Consider the following 19,329-nt stretch of genomic DNA (forward strand, 5'->3'; position numbering starts at 1 on the left):
AGTCATACATGTGAGGGGGAACCCCGACAGGCGCCAGTCAGACGGACTCCTCCAATAGGCCGATAGTCTGATAGTGGCCAAATATATGTACGAGGGATATGCCCAAGACTTGTAGACCATCAGTGTTCAACATTGCGATGCACATCTTGTTAATGAGAGGACCCTAGCCATGGCATCAGCAGAGTTACAGAACTTTATCGATGAGAAAAATGCCTCCCCCGTACTCTGTTTCTACTTGAACGGAACCAAAGTTGAGCTGTACCGGCCGAATCCGCGCTGGACACTTCTCGACTTCATCCGCTCGCAGCATGGACTCAAAGGCACGAAGTTGGGCTGCGGCGAGGGAGGCTGCGGTGCGTGTACGGTCGTCCTGCAAACCCGGGATCAACGGGATACGCGGCGGATCAGACATCTGGCAATCAACGCCTGTCTCTACCCGCTGGTGGGAGGTAAGCTCTTTCCTCACAATGTTGCGATAAAGCTAACAAGACAGTCGCGGGAAAACACGTCATCACCGTCGAAGCATTGGGGACGGTGGAAAATCCCCACCCCTTGCAGGAGCGGCTCAGTAAGCTGCATGGATCACAGTAAGTATTCCACTTCTCAAGGTCGTGTGAGTGTAAGGGTAACCCGAATAGATGTGGGTTCTGCACCCCTGGCATCGTCATGTCGCTGTATGCCATGATCCGCAACGCGTACGACCCAGTGACCGGCGAATTCAGTCTATGCGAGGACGAGATCGAGATGAAGGGACATCTGGATGGCAATTTGTGCCGGTGTACAGGATACAAGCCTATACTGCAGGCGGCCAAGTCGTTCGTGCAGGAAGACTTGCAAGGGCGCCTGAAGGTGGCTCCAGGGAACAGTATAAGCGAGTCGTTGGTGGATGACTATCCTGAGCCGGCACTAAACTCCCAGTCGTGCGGACGACCCGGGGGGTGTTGCCGGGATACGCCTAGTTCGGCGTGCTCATCGAGTTCCCAAGACGAGCAGTGCAGTTCGCAGACGAGCGTTTCGACCACCGACTCCCCATCGGACAAGAAAGAGTTGGCACCCCAGATTGAATTCATCCCATATGCCCCAACAACGGAGCTCATCTACCCCCCTGGGCTTTCCAAACACCAGTCTAGGCTGGTTGCATACGGCGACGAGGGTAAGGTATGGTTGCGTCCAGCAACGCTGGACCAAGCACTGAAAATTCTTGCCCAACAACCATCTGCCACACTCGTTGGTGGCGCCAGCGAGGTGCAGGTGGACACCCGATTCAAAGGGTCCAACTTTGCTGTCTCCGTGTTCGTGGGTGATCTCCCAGAGCTGACGGGGATTACCGTGCCGGAGGACCTATCAAGCATGTCTGAGCTCATCGTAGGAGGCAACGCGTCTCTGAGTGACCTAGAAGAGACATTTGGCCAGCTGGCGCCCCAGCTCAAACAACGAGGATCCGTTCTTACCGCGGCCGCGAAGATATTGCGATACTTTGCCGGTCGCCAAATCCGCAATGCGGCGTCGCTAGCTGGGAACATAGCCACGGCGTCACCCATCTCCGACATGAACCCACTACTGCTGGCCGTGAACGCACAGGTTGTAGCGAAGACCGCGTCCGGGGAGACGATCCTACCAATGGACTCCATGTTCCTGGGATATCGAAAGACGGCGTTACCCTTCGGCAGCCTAATCACGCAGATCAGAATACCGTTGCCTCCAGCCGGTGTCCGCGAGATCACCAAATCCTATAAACAGGCCAAGCGCAAGGACGACGACATCGCGATTGTGACGGCATCTTTTCGCGTCCGACTGGACGGAGAGGACCACGTGGCCGAGGTAGCCCTAGCCTACGGGGGGATGGCACCCATGACAGTCCTGGCTCAATCCGCAGGGAACTACCTCCGGGGCAAGAAGTGGAGGGACCAAGCCGTGCTGGATGGTACTCTGAATGCGCTGATCAGCGACTTCAATCTCCCGTACAGCGTGCCAGGGGGGATGGCGACATATCGTCGCACACTCGCATTGTCTCTGTTCTTCCGATTCTGGAACGAAGCGTCAGTGGAGCTCGGATTAATTGCAAAGGCCGACTGCGACGAGGACATCACGGAGGAGATCCACCGGAAAATCTCGCATGGGACGCGCGATGAGCACAATCCGCACGAGCAGCGTGTGGTCGGAAAGCAGCTCCCTCATCTGTCAGGACTGAAACACGCGACGGGCGAAGCGGAATACATCGACGACATGGCGCCGCTGAGCGGCGAGCTTTTCGGAGCCATGGTGCTGTCGCAGCGCGCCCATGCAAAGCTTGTCTCTGTGGATTGGACGCCAGCAATCCAGCCTGGATTGGCAGTGGGGTACATCGACAGGCATAGCATTCCCGCAGAGAGAAATCACTGGGGATCAGTGGTGCACGACGAGCCCTTCTTCGCCGGCGACGAGGTAATCGCACACGGACAGCCGATCGGACTCGTGTACGCTGACACGGCACTGAAGGCCCAAGAGGCAGCCAAGGCCGTGAAAGTCGTGTACGAGGAGCTCCCGGCGATTTTGACCATCGACGAGGCGATTGAAGCGAAGAGTTTCTTCAACCATGGCAAAGAGCTGCGAAAGGGAGCCGCTCCGGATGGAATGGATGACGTGTTTGCTAAATGCGACCGAGTCTTTTCTGGCGTGACGCGGATCGGAGGACAGGAGCATTTCTACCTCGAGACGAATGCTGCTCTTGTGGTGCCGCACGCTGAGGATGGGACGATGGATGTGTGGTCGTCTACGCAAAACACGTATGTGTCTCTCTCTTTTCCTTCCCTCTTTTTTGTCTTTTCTCTTTAAGTATTATCTACAATACTAACGATATGAGTCAGAATGGAAACGCAAGACTTTGTGTCCCAGGTCACTGGAATGCCCGCGAACCGGATCAACGCTCGCGTCAAACGCATGGGTGGCGCATTTGGTGGAAAAGAGTCCCGCAGCGTCCAGCTTGCCTGTCTATTGGCGATCGCAGCGAAGAAGGAACGTCGACCGATGCGGGCGATGCTCAATCGGGACGAGGACATGATGACTAGCGGACAGCGCCATCCCATCCAGTGTCGATGGAAGGTGGGCGTGATGAACGACGGCACTCTCGTTGCGCTAGACGCCGACTGTTATAACAACGCCGGGTTCTCGACGGACATGAGTGGCGCCGTTATGGATCGGTGCTTGACGCATATGGAGAACTGCTACCACATTCCCCATGTGCACCTGCGGGGGTGGGTGTGTCGGACCAATATCCACTCCAACACGGCCTTCCGGGGATTCGGTGGGCCGCAGTCCATGTTCATCGCGGAAAGCTACATGAACGCAGTAGCAGAGGGGCTGAACATATCGGTCGACGAGCTACGTCTCCGCAATCTCTACAAGGAAGGGGAGTTGACGCCATTTCTGCAGCGTATCGACGAAGACTGGCACATTCCGCTTCTGCTGCGGCAGGTCCGAGAAGAGGTCAAGTATGACGAACGGCGGGAGGCGATCGCGAGATTCAACAAGGAGCATCGCTGGCGCAAGCGTGGCATGTGCATGATCCCCACGAAATTCGGGATTTCGTTCGCCACCGCCGTGCATCTGAACCAAGCAGGGGCCTCTGTCCGGATCTACACGGACGGCTCGATCCTTTTGAATCATGGAGGTACCGAGATGGGTCAAGGGCTGTACACCAAGATGGTGCAGGTGGCGGCTCAGGAGCTTGGGGTACCCGTCGAGAATGTGTACACCCAAGACACATCGACGTACCAGACGGCGAATGCGTCCCCCACGGCTGCGTCATCGGGCAGCGACCTCAACGGGATGGCCGTGAAGAATGCGTGCGATCAGTTGAACGAGCGTTTGCGACCGTATCGTGAGCAGTTCGGGGCCGACTCCTCCATGGCGACGCTGGCGCATGCTGCCTATCGCGATCGGGTTAACCTTGCTGCTAGTGGATTCTGGAAGATGCCGAAAATCGGATACCAGTGGGGGAACTATGACGTGAACACGGTGAAGCCGATGTACTTCTATTTCACACAGGTACGTTCGAATGGTTGAATTGGCTGTAGGTCGGTACTGACTGATATAGGGCGTGGCATGCACCGAGGTCGAAATGGACCTGTTGACCGGAGACCACACGGTTCTGCGGACAGACATCAAAATGGACATCGGACGATCTATCAACCCAGCCATTGACTACGGACAGATCGAAGGAGCGTTCGTGCAGGGACAGGGTCTGTTCACGATGGAGGAGAGTCTCTGGACGCAAGGAGGACAGCTTGCGACGCGCGGACCGGGCAATTACAAGATCCCCGGATTTAGCGACATCCCACAGGAGTTCAACGTCAGCTTTCTCCAAGGGGTGTCGTGGAAGAATCTGCGGTCTATCCAGAGCAGCAAGGGGATTGGAGAGCCGCCACTGTTTCTCGGGGCGACGGTCTTGTTTGCGCTCCGCGATGCGCTGCGGAGTGCGCGGGAGGATAACGGGGTGGTGGGACCGTTGGTGTTAGATAGTCCGGCGACTGCAGAGCGGTTGAGACTGTCCGTTGGGGATGAGATTCTGAGGAAGGCAGCGATTGAGCCCACGGAGGGGGAACGGAATTTCTTCGTGACGGTGGCTTAGTTTTGTTAGGTTGTCCGAGTCGACGTATAGTAATTCATTCTACTTCCTCGATGTGTGATGCCTGGGGTATCCCAGACCGTAAGACCTCAAGTCAGAAGGACTTCGCAGTGAGCAATATAAACCAGGGAGGGACGTAAGTGGTGGATATGCGGCAGACGTAGAAGCTGACGGTTCGTGAGGGCGGCTCCAAGGACAATGTAGACGGGGTTCATCTTGTTCCTCTGAGACCGGGTCTGCCTAGTATTCCTCCATGGACAACCGGCTGAATGAGTCGAGAGTGACATGGCTTTGGCTCGCTGTGAATTTACCCGAGCCTCACTGACGCTTAGGATATAAGTGAGGTCATTCGTAAATTCGCGAGCCCACCTGGGGATCGATTCGCGGGTGTATCAAGCATACCATCTTGGATTTATATTATCGAAAGGGGCGGACGTGGCTGTTAAAATGGGTTATTGGCTGTCCACAATGCATGCCATGAGCGATGCCGGCATATGTTATAGAGCTGTAATCCCGATCCAAGCTGTTAGTCCACGTTCAATCGTTGGCGGCAGTATCGGAAGCCTGTATCTACCGACCGGATCGCACTTGCTTGTAGATGGGAAAGAGAGGAGGCTCCACCGACATCTTGTTGCAAGCTGACGTCGGACGGAGGGAAGAACATTCAGTTCTGACGTGATCAAACCACAAATCAAAACCCTCAAGCATCACCGATCAAGTGGCAAGAATACCTGTATACACCCGGCCGATCGTGACCCATAACATAGCGTCATTCTCGTATACGGCACGCTGTTAGGTAGTCTGGCCGAGAATCATTGTCCCGATTAGCATATACCGACCGTATGAGACCTCTCTTCTATCTGAACCTTGCAAGTGACCAAGAGATGGTAGATATTTCACTGAGATTGTCGGAAGGAAATAGGAGAGGCACAACCCGAGAAGCTGGGACTAAATCAAGGATCCCGATCCATAAGAACACACATTGTCTCGGACGGAAATTTCACAACTGACGAAGGACCTGCCGACCAAAACCAACATTCACTCTCCGAACCAGTGAAGAGAAATAGCCCGGATAAAACGACGGATAAAAGCGTCTTTTCTCCAGCCGAGGTCGGTTAAAACCGCATCGGGGGCCAGGAGGCATCGACGCGCGACCAAGAATAAACCGACTGGATCGTCATGTTCAAATGGTCTCCACCCGGGCAGCGGACGGAGCCTGCTTCTCCAGTCTCCTGGTCTGCAACCCCGGACCTCCACATTCGTGGTGGGTCGATCACTTCTCGTTTGAGACCCGGGGAGCCCCGCCGTCGCAGTCACCCCGGACTTAGACTGCGAAAATGGTATCGACCCGAGACAGAGAGGAGGGGAGACGCAAGGGAGAGTCTGGGTGGCCTGACACATGAGTTGGAGACCTATATAAGGCTAGGGCCGCCGCGAGGCTGGTTCCTCGATCATCAATACACCCGATCGGGTTTTTGTAGACACCCGCCGTCACTATGTATCGGATCTCAAATATCTACGGTAAGCAATATAGTCCGCAGGAGGTGGCGCAAACCAGCTAATCGGAAGCAATCCAGCCCTGGCGTGCTTCGGCACCATCGGCGGTGCCCTCTTTGGGTTTGATATCAGCTCCATGAGCGCCTGGATTGGGGCTCCTCAGTACCTCGAATACTTCGACAGTCCAGACTCGAATCTGCAGGGTGGCGTACGCTTCTCCTTCATTCTTCTCTCAATATATCCTCGGTCTAACGGTCGGTAGATCACGGCGTCCATGTCGGCCGGTTCCTTCGTGGGTGCCATCGCTGCCGGGTTCATATGTGATTACGTCGGTCGTCGCATGGTACTCATTATCGCTTGTTGTATTTGGATAGTCGGCGCCGTCGTGCAGCTGAGCGCGCAAAACGTCACTCACCTGGTCGCTGGTCGCGTGGTGAGCGGTCTCTCAGGTGTGTAACAAGTCTGCTCAGCCGGTGTCCCACGCGCAGCTGACTCCTCCCCCAGTCGGCATTACCTCCTCCCAAGTCTGCGTCTACCTAGCCGAGCTCGCCCCCGCTCGAATCCGCGGCCGCATCGTTGGTATTCAACAGTGGGCCATCGAATGGGGTATCCTCATCATGTACCTGATCTCGTACGGCTGCACGCAAGGCATGGGCGATAGCGACCCCGCGGCCTTCCGCATCGCCTGGGGTGTCCAGGCCATTCCGGCAATCATTTTGCTTTGCGCGCTGCCCTTCTTCCCCGAGTCCCCCCGTTGGCTCGCCGGTCAAGAACGTTATGAAGAGAGTCTCGACACGCTGGCCCTACTGCACGGGAACGGCGACCGTGCGCACCCAGAAGTGCAGGTCGAGTGGGCGGAAGTCCAGGAAGCGGTGCGACTGGCGCGCGAGTCGAAGGACATCTCGTTCTTTTCGCTGTTCGGGCCCAAGATCTGGATGCGTACCCTGTGCGGTGTCAGTGTGCAGGTGTGGCAGCAGTTGCTGGGTGGGAATGTCGCTATGTACTACGTGGTGTACATCTTCCAGATGGCCGATATGGTGAGATCTCTGTCACCCTTTCCTGTGGGTAGTACTGACTCATGGTTGATGATAGACTGGCAACACGACGCTGTACTCCTCCGCCATCCAATATGTTATTTTCCTGGTCACGACAGGCTTTATTCTGCCGCTGATCGACCGCTTGGGCCGTCGCAAGCTGCTCCTCTTCGGCTCGGTCGCCTGCATGGTGCTACACTACGCGATTGCCGGTGTCATGGCGACATATGGCACCCCCGTGGATGACGTTAACGGCAACGCCAACCTCAAACTGGTCATCAAAGGCGCGCCAGGCAAGGCAGTAATCTCTCTGTCTTACATCTTCACCGGAATCTATGGTCTGACCTGGGTATGTTTACGCCCCGGTTGACTACCGCAACAACAAAAATGATATTAGAAACTAACGAAAACCAGGCCCCCACCGCATGGGTCTACTGCTCGGAAGTATTCCCGCTCAAGTACCGCGCCAAAGGCGTGGGTCTCTCCGCCGCCGGCAACTGGATCTTCAACTTCGCGCTGGCGTACTTTGTTGCGCCGGCCTTTACCAACATCCAGTGGAAGACGTACATCATCTTCGGTGTGTTCTGTACGGTAATGACCTTCCACGTGTACTTCCTGTACCCCGAGACGGCGAGGAAGACACTGGAAGAGGTAGACGAGATGTTCGACCAAAACGTGCCGGCGTGGCGGTCGCATGAGATGGGGGATAAATTTGGGGAGCAGGTCGAGCGCCAGCGACAGCAGACGGAGAAGACGGGAGATGTGGTGCACTCTGAGGTTGTTTAATTTGTTCCTTGGGAGGGGTTGCGATGTCTAATAAATAGTAATACGTGTCTATATTGAACAATCTGGGGCTCGATGTAGCAGGCAACAACAGTAAATTCCCAATGGGGAAGTCCGAAAAGCTTCCGCAAATCGTTAGAGGGGGTCCTTTTAGACTATTGACACAATAGGCACATACCATAGATGGAATATAATACAGGCCAGCAGCGCGGCTCAAAAACACCAGAAGCAACTAAAAGATTACGCGCAAATTCCACCCAACGCAGATCACCCGAGCGGCGAAAAACGCCATCATGGACGCAAAGTAAAGACCACCACCGAAGACAATGACGCCCCAATAATCACCCCCTGCGCGTTCAATAATAGCCCCGCCAACCGGAATACTAATCAGCGTGCCGATGCTGGCAACGGTGTAGGCTGTGCCGTTGCGCTTGCCGTAGTCGGCCGTGTCGCAGACCTGCGAGACTGACACGGGGGCGAGGCTGAACCCCGCGCCGCTCCAGTACCCAAAGAAGATAGCATAGCAGATCAGCGTCTTGAGGTTGCTCCCCGCAGGAAGCCAGAGCGCGAGAGTAAGGGCCGAACAGATGCACGAGGTCACGACTAGCGAGTTGAATCGCCCAATGCGGTCGGCGACGAAGCCCGTGATGGAGCGGCCAGGGATACCCGCCAGGTTGATGATGATGGTAAGGAGCCAGGAAAGCTGATTGCTCAGACCGACGTGGCGCGCGTAGGAAGGGATATAACTGAAAGGGATCATGAAGGCGAACTCGATAAGAAAGATGGCGAAGACGTTGACGCCATAGCGGACGTCGCGCAGGGCGCGGAAGTCAACGGACGCGCCGGCTTTGGTGTTCGGTGGGAGGCGCGTTCGTAAAAGGAAACAGCCACAGGTGCAGAGAAGGGCGGTTAAGAGAGCGAAGATGCGAATTGCCCAGTTGAAGCCGATAGTGGGTGCGGCGAAGAGGATGATGAGGGGGAAGATGGCGCCGCCGAGGCCGCCCGCTGTCAGTGCGACGCCCGTGGCGAACGCACGGCGCTTGTTGAACCAGTGGCCGATGCAGGCAATAACAGGGGTGTAGAGTAGACTGCCGGATAAGCCACCGAGTATGCTGAAGGACAGAAACATCTGGTAGTATTCTAAGAAAGAATTAGTCGTGGGTGGGAAGGGTGGAGAAGAACCTGGACAATACCATTGCTGAAACTGAAACAGACTAGACTTACGACCAATCCAATTGATCCCGGGATAATGACAACATGAACGCCATACGTATCAAAGATTGGTCCTGAAACTGCAGTCAGTTACCAGTCAGGCAGGATATCAGAAACGGTCCATACCTGCCTGTGCACCGGCAGCGAAGACGAAAAACGCAAAGGTGCCGTATATCCAGCCGATGCTAGACTCGGAGTATCCGTGCAGCTGGTGTTCAAAGGTCCAAGCCTGCAAGATTCCTAGGCCATTGATCAGTCCCATCGGAGCCAGCAGCATACACCAGGCTCCGAGGACGACCATCCAGGCCCGGTAGCCGCCATCTGGGTAGTCACAATCATCGCAATCGATAGAACTATCGGGCGAGAGCGGGGCTTCGACCTTCTCGGCTGTTTTCCCGGGCATTCCAGTTAGCTTGGGGGCTTGGATGACGAGGTTGCCAGTGGGAAGGTCACCAGGGTGTCTGCGGGAACCCTAGGAGCAGGCGCTTTACTCGAATCAAAGTTTGCTGGAATCAACGTCTTAAGTGACTTTGCGATCAAGGGATTCATCTCATGCCATGATCGTGCCAGATGGTGTACGCGGCCACCCTCACCCCTGGCACCCCCTCAGGCTGTCCGAATTACAGGTCGGAAAAGAAGCAATCTTCTGTCGGTGCATTGAGAGAATTCGGTATGGAGAAGCCGGGTCTTTGCGCATTTCACAGAATGCCTGTGGGAGGCACCGCAAGGAGAGGACGCAAGGGATATACATAAGCTCATGGCGAGTCCAGCCACAGCCAAAGGGGGAACTGGATGATGTGTTCTTCTTGCATTGCCCTGACAATCTTTCACCCAGCCCATGTTTCGGCAAGACCTTGTTTGCTAGTCTGGGCTGTTGCATGCAGATGTCCCATATTCTGATGCCATCGTGAAGTGGGTGGCGGGATATTGAAATTTATTTATGACCGGACAACCACTACCTATCAATGGGCTCGGAGAATAATAGAACGGGGAACATGTACGTGAATGTGTAATTAATGGTTCCAGACATATTGGGTCCACTGAAATCTCTTGAAATCTCTTGATATTTTCTAGGGCGTCGCCTAACCATCCTATTTTAGTCGGTATACATTTGTCGCCCTAGATTACTTCTTTCGTCGTGGGTGACAGGTTACTTGCACGGGATCCTTTCAGGTATAATATCACAAAGACATCCCGCCCCAGATTACTTCAGAGATTCATTGCTCAGTCGTGAGGCTATTTGGCAAGCTCCTGGGTTGATAGGCGTGGAATTCTTTGACTTGGTGAAAATCACAGATTCTCCCCGACACGACACGCGGCCTTATTGGCATCCGCCACCTGGAATGTCTAACGTATTTATTATCGGGGTATATCATGGTAGGGCTGGGAGCCACGCATCTCATGACGGCCTCACAAGATTACTCCCGTCAACTGAAGCTTGACCAGAATTAAAAATCAACCTGTGTCCGGTCAATAGTAGTCAAGTGTACAGGCACCATGAATAGTGAGATATACTTGAGGTCGGCACTATTCACATACCCACATTCCAGCGGATGACGAATTATTTGGCATTCTCAATGATATCATATACATGATAAAAGGACATCTGATCATGTAACACGCAGAGCCATATTCTCTCTTATCTGGTTCTGTACCTATAGTGGGATTCCTATATTGTGTGATTGTTTCCCATACCGAGATGTTTCATTATATATTTTTTTGTCAGAGACGGTCAATGGAACGGGGGAAACACCATAGGCACAACCGAAAGTGAATTGGCTCCATTATACTCATTTGGCGATTATCAGAAATCCACCGTATAGTGAATGGTATTTTCAACACTGGACTCTAGATTGATGAGCATGGGCCACAGTGTGTCGGTAGTTGCTGTCTCTGCCTCAGGCCACAGCACATGACCGGGATGCCCTAATTGGGACCATCTCAACTTCATCTACTCCATCAAGGGCATTTAAGTCCTGTCATCGTTCATGTGGAGGCTATACACCCACACACTCATCGGTCCCTTCTTTAATCAAAGCGCAATCAAGCCTAGACTGTCTCCAATGCCTCCCGTCCGATCTGCCAGTTGCCAGGATCATGCCCCCCCAAAAACCCTGCATGCAGCTAGCCAATCACCACCCCACTCCGGCATCAGATCGGGCCAAAATCACCAACTCACCCAGAACCCACACCTGGAACGAGAATAGACCTGTCTGACATCAGCCAGAAAAGTCCACCGCCTTCCACCCCTCCATGCCCAACACAAAACCGCCTCCAGTAACACACCACAACCAACGGACAACAACCCACACCGAACCACCCATTATGCCCCTCCCCCGCATCGCTTGCTTCCACGGCGGCGGCTCCAACTCCCAAATCTACGAGATGCAATGCTCCCAGCTTGCCGAGCTTCTCAAACACGATTTCCAACTCGTCTACTTCAACGGCCCGTTCGACCGCCCCGCAGGGCCCGGCGTCCTCCCCGCCTTCCATGACTACGGGCCCTATCACTCGTGGTTCAAGACAGATACGTCGTCTATACTAGGTAGTCTCTGCGGCAGCGAGCGGTCCGACGGCAGCGGTTTCGACGAGCAAAATACAGACGGGGTGGAGCGCGTGTTGGCACAAATGGCGAACGACAAGACCGGGGGCGGCGGGCCGTGGGTGGGCGCCATAGGATTCAGCCAGGGTAGTCGCGTGGTTGGGGGATTGTTACTCGCGCAGCAGCAGCGGCAACAGCAACAAGAAAAGCAACAAGAAAGCAGCGGGACGAACATAACTCTCCAGTTTGGGGTGCTATGCATGGGATCCGGAGCGCCGATGGAGTCGAAAGGCGTGAAGAGCAACGAGCTGGTGCGGATACCGACACTGCATGTGCACGGGCTAAAGGACATGTTTCTCCCGCTGGGACGGCACCAATTCAGCACGTTTTATGACACGGAGCGGGCGCAGTTATACGAAGTAGACTATCATCATGCGATGCCGTGGGTGAAACACGAGGCGCAGGAGTTGGCGGCATTGATGCGGAAGTTATACCGTGAGACGAAGGATGCGTGATGCGGGAGACCGGTGCGGGTCTAGGGGTTTTACATGGTGGATCTCTTTCGAGGTGAACGATGTTTACAAAGAGCGAACCGAGCGCGACCGGGCAGCCCTCAAGGCAACGGGGCCATGGACGGGGTGCTCGATCATAAGCGGGGTATCGATGCAAAGATGATCGCGCACTAGTCAGTCGACAGAACATGGATCTAGACATTGAATTGTAAGCATGCGTTGCGACCATACAGGCACACTAAAACGTCCTGTGCCCCAGGTCTTTGATTAAGCCATTGATCTTGGAGAAGATTGCGTTGCGTTAAGAATTGAGTGTGTCAAAGCTAAGATGCATAAGCTAGTCGGGGAAGGTAGCCAGTCTTGTGGGTAAGCACTTTCATGATGAGCCTGGGAGCCTCATGGGCGCGAAGCCGAGAGACTTTGTACAAGGATCGCTAGGGGAAGAACAGCTCGGATAGGTCGCAGGCATGGGAAATGGCACCCTTGGTGTTGCTGGACCGGGGATCGGTAAATTCTGTGTAGAAAGACTGGATTCCGTTGGTGTCGAGGGATGGCATGGCCAACACCGCGACACCTTGTAAGTCCTTCTCCTTGACTTGATACCCGGACATCGCGTTGAGCGAATGGCGCACCTCGGCCTGAGGATAAATCGGTAATGCAGGGGTCGGAGTCGCGGTGCCAACGGGGACTCCATCGCACTGGGCGTTGGGCTGGCTGTCGGGCCGCAGAGGTCTTCGAACATGCTGTCGTCGTTCTTCCAAGTGAAGTAAGCCGAGCGTGTTGGCTGAGGCCTTGACCTGCCGCTCGACAACGGTGTGGTTGGCAAATGGATCTTGATGCAAATAATACCACTCGGCTACAAAAAAATGTCTAGACACTTCTGAGCTCTGTGGGTACCCTATTATAGCCATCTTCAGACCGCTTCACCCGGCCACACCACCTCTGGTTCGGAAAACAGACCATTGAGCGGCGGATCAACATCGACCTCGTCGGGTCCCATTTTTTCAAACATGCTGTTGTGGCCAGTGTCCGCATCTGTAAAGCCGAACAGGCAGGTCAGACTGCCACTGGTGGGACTTTTTGAGATCTTTGATGGATGACACCGCCCGCTTCACGTCCAAGGGCATCGAGGACAGGCAGCTGCGGGCCAAATTCCCGTCCACAATAGTGTAGTTTAGCACGGGTCTCGATAGCATGTTCTCCTCGTCTTATGCGTTGACCATCTCCGACATTGGTCCCTGTCTTGGGAACTTTGCCGATCTTCTGACAAGCATCGTTGGCGGCCGAGGTGGGCGCGGGCGCTGCCACAATAGACAGGGTGCCCGCGAGTGAGCAGTAATGGCAAGTTTCGGGGCAATGGTGGGAAAACAAAGGAATAGAATTATTGAAGAAAGATCGGCGTAGTTGGAGAGCCTTCGCGCGACTATCCCAACCCATATGGGAACGAAAGACAAGACAGAAAAGATGGGATGACTATAGTGACGACCAAGGGTGAACATGGCAGCGAGGCCTGCCTTTTTACATCCAAATGCAGCGGCCACGATGCTCGCAGAGCCGTGGCGACGGGACATGCTCAAGGCCCGTCTGGCAGTGGCAGGAAAATTCTGGAAGGACCAGAGCTCCATGCCTCTCCCACGATTCTGTTCTTCTGGTTCGGGTGAAGGAATGACAACCCGGCGATCCTGGCGCCTCGCTTGCCCTAATTCACGAATCTGCCTGGCTCGTCGATGGCACATGATGGTTCGACCAAGAGCTCCAAGCCATTATAAATTGGGACTTACTGTTTCCCCGACTTCCATTGTGGGTGGCGTCAGTCCAGTTGAGACCAGTGGAGGATCAAAATCGCCCTACACCTGTCGATTCTGACAGAGGATTGCTTGATCGGCGGCAGGTATCATGGTCTGTTTTGAGCCGCAGTAATAATTGCTCCATGGTTCGATTGATGGCGTTGACATATAATAGATCACTCTGCGCCTCCTGTGAGGAAGCATAACCCACGTGGATCTGGCAGTGGCTTTGTTCGTTCCTCTCATCGTCACCATTCATATTTGATGGCAGCCACTGCACCAAAATACCGAATCTGTAAGCATCCGGTACATTTCATTCAGGTAGTCTGGCGTAGCGCCGATGCGACCGTGCGTTTATGGTCAACTGTCACCTATGCAGGTGCCGCCACCTTCGCGGCGCTAAAGAGGTCATGATAGATTACCAACGTATTTTATTGGCTATGCCATATAGATGAAGGGCTTTGTCGTGCAGGCTGATTGTCACGGTAGGCGCCGGCGCCCACATATTCGCCAGCAATTCATCAGGAATCAATAGCCTATATATACCGGAGTAGCTACAGACTGTCCTCCCGTAACCGTCCTGAGGATACGACAAACATCACACCACAATCGCGAGTCTGAAGTCCGTCGAGTCTTAATTAGGCTCCCTGAGTGTGTGACAATGGTAATCGCTAGCCTCCCACGTAGCCTGGGCGACTTCTCTGTCGCTATTGTATGCGCATCCGCCGAGGCCAGTCCCATCAGGGCTCTTTTCGACGAAATATACCATCACGAAGGGGAAGCGTCCTTTCGGGTCTCGGATGACCCCCATGACTACACGGTTGGAAGGATGGGCAGACACCAAACGGTCCTGGCATACCTTCCTGGACGAGGCAAAGTCAGCGCATCCCGCCTCGCCTGTCGACTCAAGATCACGTATCCTGATCTCCGGATCATCCTGGTCGTTGGAACATGCGGTGCCGTACCCCGCGCACCCGACGGGAGGGATATATTCCTGGGGGACGTGCTCATGAGTACTGCATTGATCGAATACGACCAGGTCCGACGGTGGCCCAACTTCGTTGAGCGAAGAATGCGCCCTTGGGAGGTACTCCCGCGCCCCGCCCCTGAGCTTAGTTCTTATCTAAACAAGCTCCAAGCCACGCGAGGCCGGCAGCGAGTGGAGGCTCAGATGGGCGATCATATGTCTCAACTCCAACGCGCTATGGGGCACGCGGTGGCTGGCTACCCTGGTTCGGAGGCAGATCGGCTGTATCCCTCTAATGTCCCGACAGTGACAGCTGCTTGTGTCTCTCCAGTGCCGGTCAGACAGCGCTCAGCCGACACAGTATCCCCATCTCTCCACTTGGGACAGGTGGGCACGGGCGAAGGCAAAGTGGCATCCGCGCACTCTCGAGACCAACTATGCGAAAGAGATGGCATTATCGGCTTTGAATCCGAAGCCATCGCGTTCTGGTACGACATGCCCTGCGTCGTGATTAAAGGGGTGGCCGATTATGCTGATGGACGTGAGAACGAGGTCTGGACCCAGTATGCCGCTGCGACGGCCGCCTCAGCAGCGAAGGCCTTTCTGGCGCAATATTGCCCCCCGGAGCGCAACACGGAGCCGATCAAGTTGAGTAAGTCGTGCTGATATTGGCATCTCATATCTAGCCCCCTAGCTGACCGATATATGGATTTCTCGGTGCCACCCGTCCCAAGCGCGCCGTGCTGTTTCTCCATGGAAGCGAAATAGGAATGGAAGCTCACTGTCGGATCCGGCTCTTTAACACGAAGCCTAATCAGTGCAAGGAAACGGGCAATTTCGGTGTGTTTGAAGGAAACTAGAAAATGAGGTCTTGACAAAGTCTGACGTATCCGCCGTTTCTCGCAGATATTATATTGGGATATAAGTCATATGCAGATCCGGCATTTATGATGTGATTAAGGGGACGCGTTAATGTGGGACCGTAACCCCATGTGGAAGTCAGGGTTGTGCCCGTCTCTTGGAGGGTTATTCATTTGGTTTATTCACATCTCATGGAAGCTTATAGCAGCAGGTGTCGGCCACTAGCCAAGGATGAATATCCTGGGATTGTTCATCACTCACTCTTATTATCACTGGAATGATGGATTGTTTGGTATCATAATCCTTGGAAATTCTTATAGTAATATTATACATATTCTCTCTGGCCCAAAAATGGTATTCACCACAATTATTCATTAATCATATAACTTTACAAAAACATGCCTATTGACTACCAGCACCTCTTTCAGCATCTACAAGCCCCTAAAAACACCTACATCCATACTATAACCTGTGGGACACGATGAACAATACTTCAGAAACATGGGTGAGCCACTTACTGAACCCCATTAAGAGAAGCTATGGGGACACCACCAAGCCTAGTAAATTATTCATACTTATCCAATTGTGTTCACGCCTTCCTTTCTTTTCTTCACATACCCCCTACACCTACACGATCCATTCAGTGTATATCCGGGACGCACCATGGAGTTTATGAGCCTGCCTCTCGAGATCATCTCCTACATTGCCTCGTGTTTGACCTGTGACCATGACATTAGTTCCTTGGCGCGAACCAACCGCCTCTTGCACCATTTACTCGATCGCGATCTCTACAAAAACAACATCCGCAATTCTGATTCCGCGGCCCTGGAATGGGCCTGCGTTCATGGAAAGAAACCCCTCGCTCGCAGGATGCTCGAGCTGGGCGCCCCGCCTGACGCAGCCGTGGATGAACCCTGGAAGCCTCTAGCCATGGCCGCCATGCACGGGCACGAGTCAATTGTCCGGTTATTCCTTGAAAAGGGTGTAGACCCCAACCCGACCGGCAAGTGGCAGAACCCAGATCTTTTCAACAAGAATAATAGAGATGACAGCCAGTTCAAATACCCCCTCACCTTGGCAGCTGAACATGGCTACGTGTTAGTCATGCAGGCATTGCTAGACCACGACATCAATCCCGCACCTCGACCGTGCCGGCGCAAGCTGTCGCCACTAGAGATGGCAGTGATGGGGGGTCATATCCCCGTGGCCAGGTTGTTAGTGGACCGGGCTGTGCAGGGGTCAGGCTCCTGGTGGAAGCGGGTGCTCGCAAGGACGGTGTATTGAAGAGGGTCTTGATTGACGCCATCTGCGGAGGGCACACCGGCGTGGTCGAATTGCTCCTGGACCACGGGATCGATCCGGACACAACGGAGACATGGGGATTTCCGGTTATCGAATTAGCTATCCAACACGAGGAGACATTCCACCTGCTGGTCGACCGGAGTGTGGCCATCGCGGGAGTATCGCACCTGATGGGGCAGACGATCATGCGCGGAAAGCCTAGCCAGGTGCAGAGACTGCTGGACGGTGGATATCCGCTGGAGGGCTTGCCGAACGTGGCGGTGCTCGAACTTGGTGCGCACAACGGTCCGGCGATGCTTCAATTCCTCTTCAGTTGCGGGGTATGCGCAGATCCAACCAGCGCCCGCGACGAGGTGCCCTTTGAATTTGCTGTCTAAGATGGAAGAACCACCGTGGCTCGGGTGTTCTTGGACTGGGGCTTCGACCCTAACTTCCTAACAAGTGGTTACCGACCGCTGCAGCCTTTATAACTGATCGATGAGGGTGATCCCGAGCCCATGTTCGATCTTCTGATCCGCTACGATGCCGATGTCAACGCGACTACCCCCGACAAGGACAACGAGCCCATACTGTCGTATTATATCAAGAGTAACGACACCGGAGGAGCTGATGAGGCTATCCGGCTGCTGCTCAAGAAGGGAGCAAACCCCCTGGCGGGTGATCCCATCCGTCGCGCTCCCCTGGCTACCGCGGCCCGTCTCGGCCAGTATCACATCGTCGAGCTCCTTCTGAACGCCATGCCCGACGGTGGTTTGTCGTTAGCCCGACTCAAGCAAGTCGTGGACTCCCTGGAATCGAGCTTACTCCGCCCGCACAGACCCAGAATGATGAGGATGATCGAGTGCTACCATCAACGCATGCGCTTCTCAATGACGCCTGGGAATGTCGAGCCTACAAAGAGAAAGAGATCTTTGTCTACCCAGTTTAGATCTAATCGTTGAGCTTCATTCCTCCTGACCTTGTATACCCTTGGTTCAGCTGGCCCACTGACACCCATCAACCATCGTTAACCGGATCGACAGCGGACCTTGAGGAGCCAGGTTTCCATTTGTGCGGATGTGGAATCCGTGGGTCGAGTGGGTCACAATGACGTGGGTTGCCGGTTTGTTCCTCTGCAGAGCTTTCACGTAGTATTCCATCAATTGATACCATTAATTCATTCTCTCGATTCTTTCGATCTATTCCATCAATGTTTCTGATAATTTATTCTATCAATTTATTCCTGCCTTGATCATTTTCGAAATTGTAATTTTGAACAGTGTTCGCATACCACATACAGGACTAGACTGATGCCAAACAAGGGATGGATGGAGAATGTCCACATTCATCTCATCTGATGCCAAGAATGGGGATCATCCAGGATTGAAAACAAGGTAAACATGATAAACATGGAAAACAGTAGGGCTCGCCCTACTGCATGCCCTTTATAAGGCCTTCGGTCGCATGTCGTCCATCCGAGTTTTCATCTTTCTCATTTTTCTCCTGCAGATGGCAGGAATCCACCAGGGGATATCCTAAGTGGTACAGTTGGGGGGTTTTGGACAATAATTTGCTAGAATTTACCTCATCGTTGCCCTGGATGACCACATCCCTGCTCTTGTGGCTAATGCGACACTATGATCAAGGGCTACTGTTTTAGATCTGTCTATTCTACTAACTCATCAGAATCTATCAGAAGAGTTCATACACCGGTACGTTCATTTCTCTGTACACCACCCTTGCATATGATGATACCTATTCCTTTTGTTCTCTGAACTTTTGTTATGGTGACATTGAAATTCCTTTCAAGACGGGTCTCTGACTGCTCCATTCTTGCTCCGAATCATTTCTTAAATTCTCAAGAATTATACTAATGCGGACTTGATAGGATACCACAAGCATCAGCGTGTCGTACGGTTGGAATTTATAAAAATCAGGATATCAATCATCATGTGACGCGTGATACTGAAAACTTTATGCAGTAGTCTTGTTGGAAATACAATTGAATAAAAATACACTATGAAGAAGCTTCCCAGCTACATGGCTCTCTCCAGGATTGTGCCCATTGTTCCACATTCTTTTGAGGATAGACGGTCAAATTTCTCTTGCATCTGTAATAGTAGACACTCGATTTGAGAAAATAAATTCAGATATGTGTGAAGCGTGTCGCGAATCTTCCATGTGTGGGTACAAGTACCCACTATAAGAGGTGATTAGTATTCAGGTACAATGGTGCTTTAGGTATGA

General features: G+C 53.5%; 7 protein-coding genes across 7 annotated transcripts; 6 read left to right on the plus strand and 1 right to left on the minus strand.

The window, feature by feature from the left end:
* Positions 1 to 169: 169 nt before the first annotated feature.
* Positions 170 to 4,609, plus strand: BDW47DRAFT_131978 (xanthine dehydrogenase; the record flags this gene model as incomplete). The annotated part of the gene is made up of 5 exons (XM_024817445.1): positions 170 to 449; positions 494 to 587; positions 639 to 2,765; positions 2,847 to 4,026; positions 4,076 to 4,609. 5 exons carry the CDS (start codon positions 170 to 172, stop codon positions 4,607 to 4,609), a joined length of 4,215 nt encoding a protein of 1,404 aa, XP_024671513.1.
* Positions 4,610 to 6,084: 1,475 nt separating this feature from the next.
* BDW47DRAFT_36548 (sugar porter family MFS transporter) lies at positions 6,085 to 7,972 on the plus strand. Its single transcript, XM_024818829.1, has 6 exons — positions 6,085 to 6,127; positions 6,184 to 6,311; positions 6,366 to 6,552; positions 6,608 to 7,140; positions 7,196 to 7,486; positions 7,552 to 7,972. The coding sequence occupies exons 1-6, from the start codon at positions 6,103 to 6,105 to the stop codon at positions 7,921 to 7,923; spliced, it is 1,536 nt and encodes a 511-aa protein (XP_024671514.1). The 5' UTR covers positions 6,085 to 6,102; the 3' UTR covers positions 7,924 to 7,972.
* On the minus strand, positions 7,965 to 9,636 carry BDW47DRAFT_36558 (putative oxalate/formate antiporter). The gene is made up of 4 exons (XM_024818830.1): positions 9,259 to 9,636; positions 9,114 to 9,206; positions 8,099 to 9,060; positions 7,965 to 8,042 (listed from the first exon to the last, which is right to left on the minus strand). Exons 1-3 carry the CDS (start codon positions 9,533 to 9,535, stop codon positions 8,153 to 8,155), a joined length of 1,278 nt encoding a protein of 425 aa, XP_024671515.1. The 5' UTR covers positions 9,536 to 9,636; the 3' UTR covers positions 7,965 to 8,042; positions 8,099 to 8,152.
* Positions 9,637 to 11,387: 1,751 nt separating this feature from the next.
* Positions 11,388 to 12,525, plus strand: BDW47DRAFT_106753 (uncharacterized protein). Its single transcript, XM_024812835.1, has one exon. It carries the CDS (start codon positions 11,458 to 11,460, stop codon positions 12,187 to 12,189), a length of 732 nt encoding a protein of 243 aa, XP_024671516.1. The 5' UTR covers positions 11,388 to 11,457; the 3' UTR covers positions 12,190 to 12,525.
* A 2,041-nt stretch (positions 12,526 to 14,566) lies between these two features.
* BDW47DRAFT_106756 (nucleoside phosphorylase domain-containing protein) lies at positions 14,567 to 15,778 on the plus strand. Its single transcript, XM_024812836.1, has 2 exons — positions 14,567 to 15,592; positions 15,650 to 15,778. Exons 1-2 carry the CDS (start codon positions 14,635 to 14,637, stop codon positions 15,706 to 15,708), a joined length of 1,017 nt encoding a protein of 338 aa, XP_024671517.1. The 5' UTR covers positions 14,567 to 14,634; the 3' UTR covers positions 15,709 to 15,778.
* Positions 15,779 to 17,550: 1,772 nt separating this feature from the next.
* BDW47DRAFT_106758 (ankyrin repeat domain-containing protein) lies at positions 17,551 to 18,082 on the plus strand. The gene has a single exon (XM_024812837.1). It carries the CDS (start codon positions 17,601 to 17,603, stop codon positions 18,042 to 18,044), a length of 444 nt encoding a protein of 147 aa, XP_024671518.1. The 5' UTR covers positions 17,551 to 17,600; the 3' UTR covers positions 18,045 to 18,082.
* A 242-nt stretch (positions 18,083 to 18,324) lies between these two features.
* BDW47DRAFT_106759 (uncharacterized protein) lies at positions 18,325 to 19,115 on the plus strand. Its single transcript, XM_024812838.1, has 2 exons — positions 18,325 to 18,794; positions 18,971 to 19,115. The coding sequence occupies exon 1, from the start codon at positions 18,521 to 18,523 to the stop codon at positions 18,740 to 18,742; it is 222 nt and encodes a 73-aa protein (XP_024671519.1). The 5' UTR covers positions 18,325 to 18,520; the 3' UTR covers positions 18,743 to 18,794; positions 18,971 to 19,115.
* The last annotated feature ends 214 nt before the right edge of the window (positions 19,116 to 19,329 follow it).

This window comes from Aspergillus candidus, assembly GCF_002847045.1.
Source record: "Aspergillus candidus strain CBS 102.13 unplaced genomic scaffold BDW47scaffold_26, whole genome shotgun sequence".
NCBI classification, from domain to species: Eukaryota; Fungi; Ascomycota; class Eurotiomycetes; order Eurotiales; family Aspergillaceae; genus Aspergillus; species Aspergillus candidus.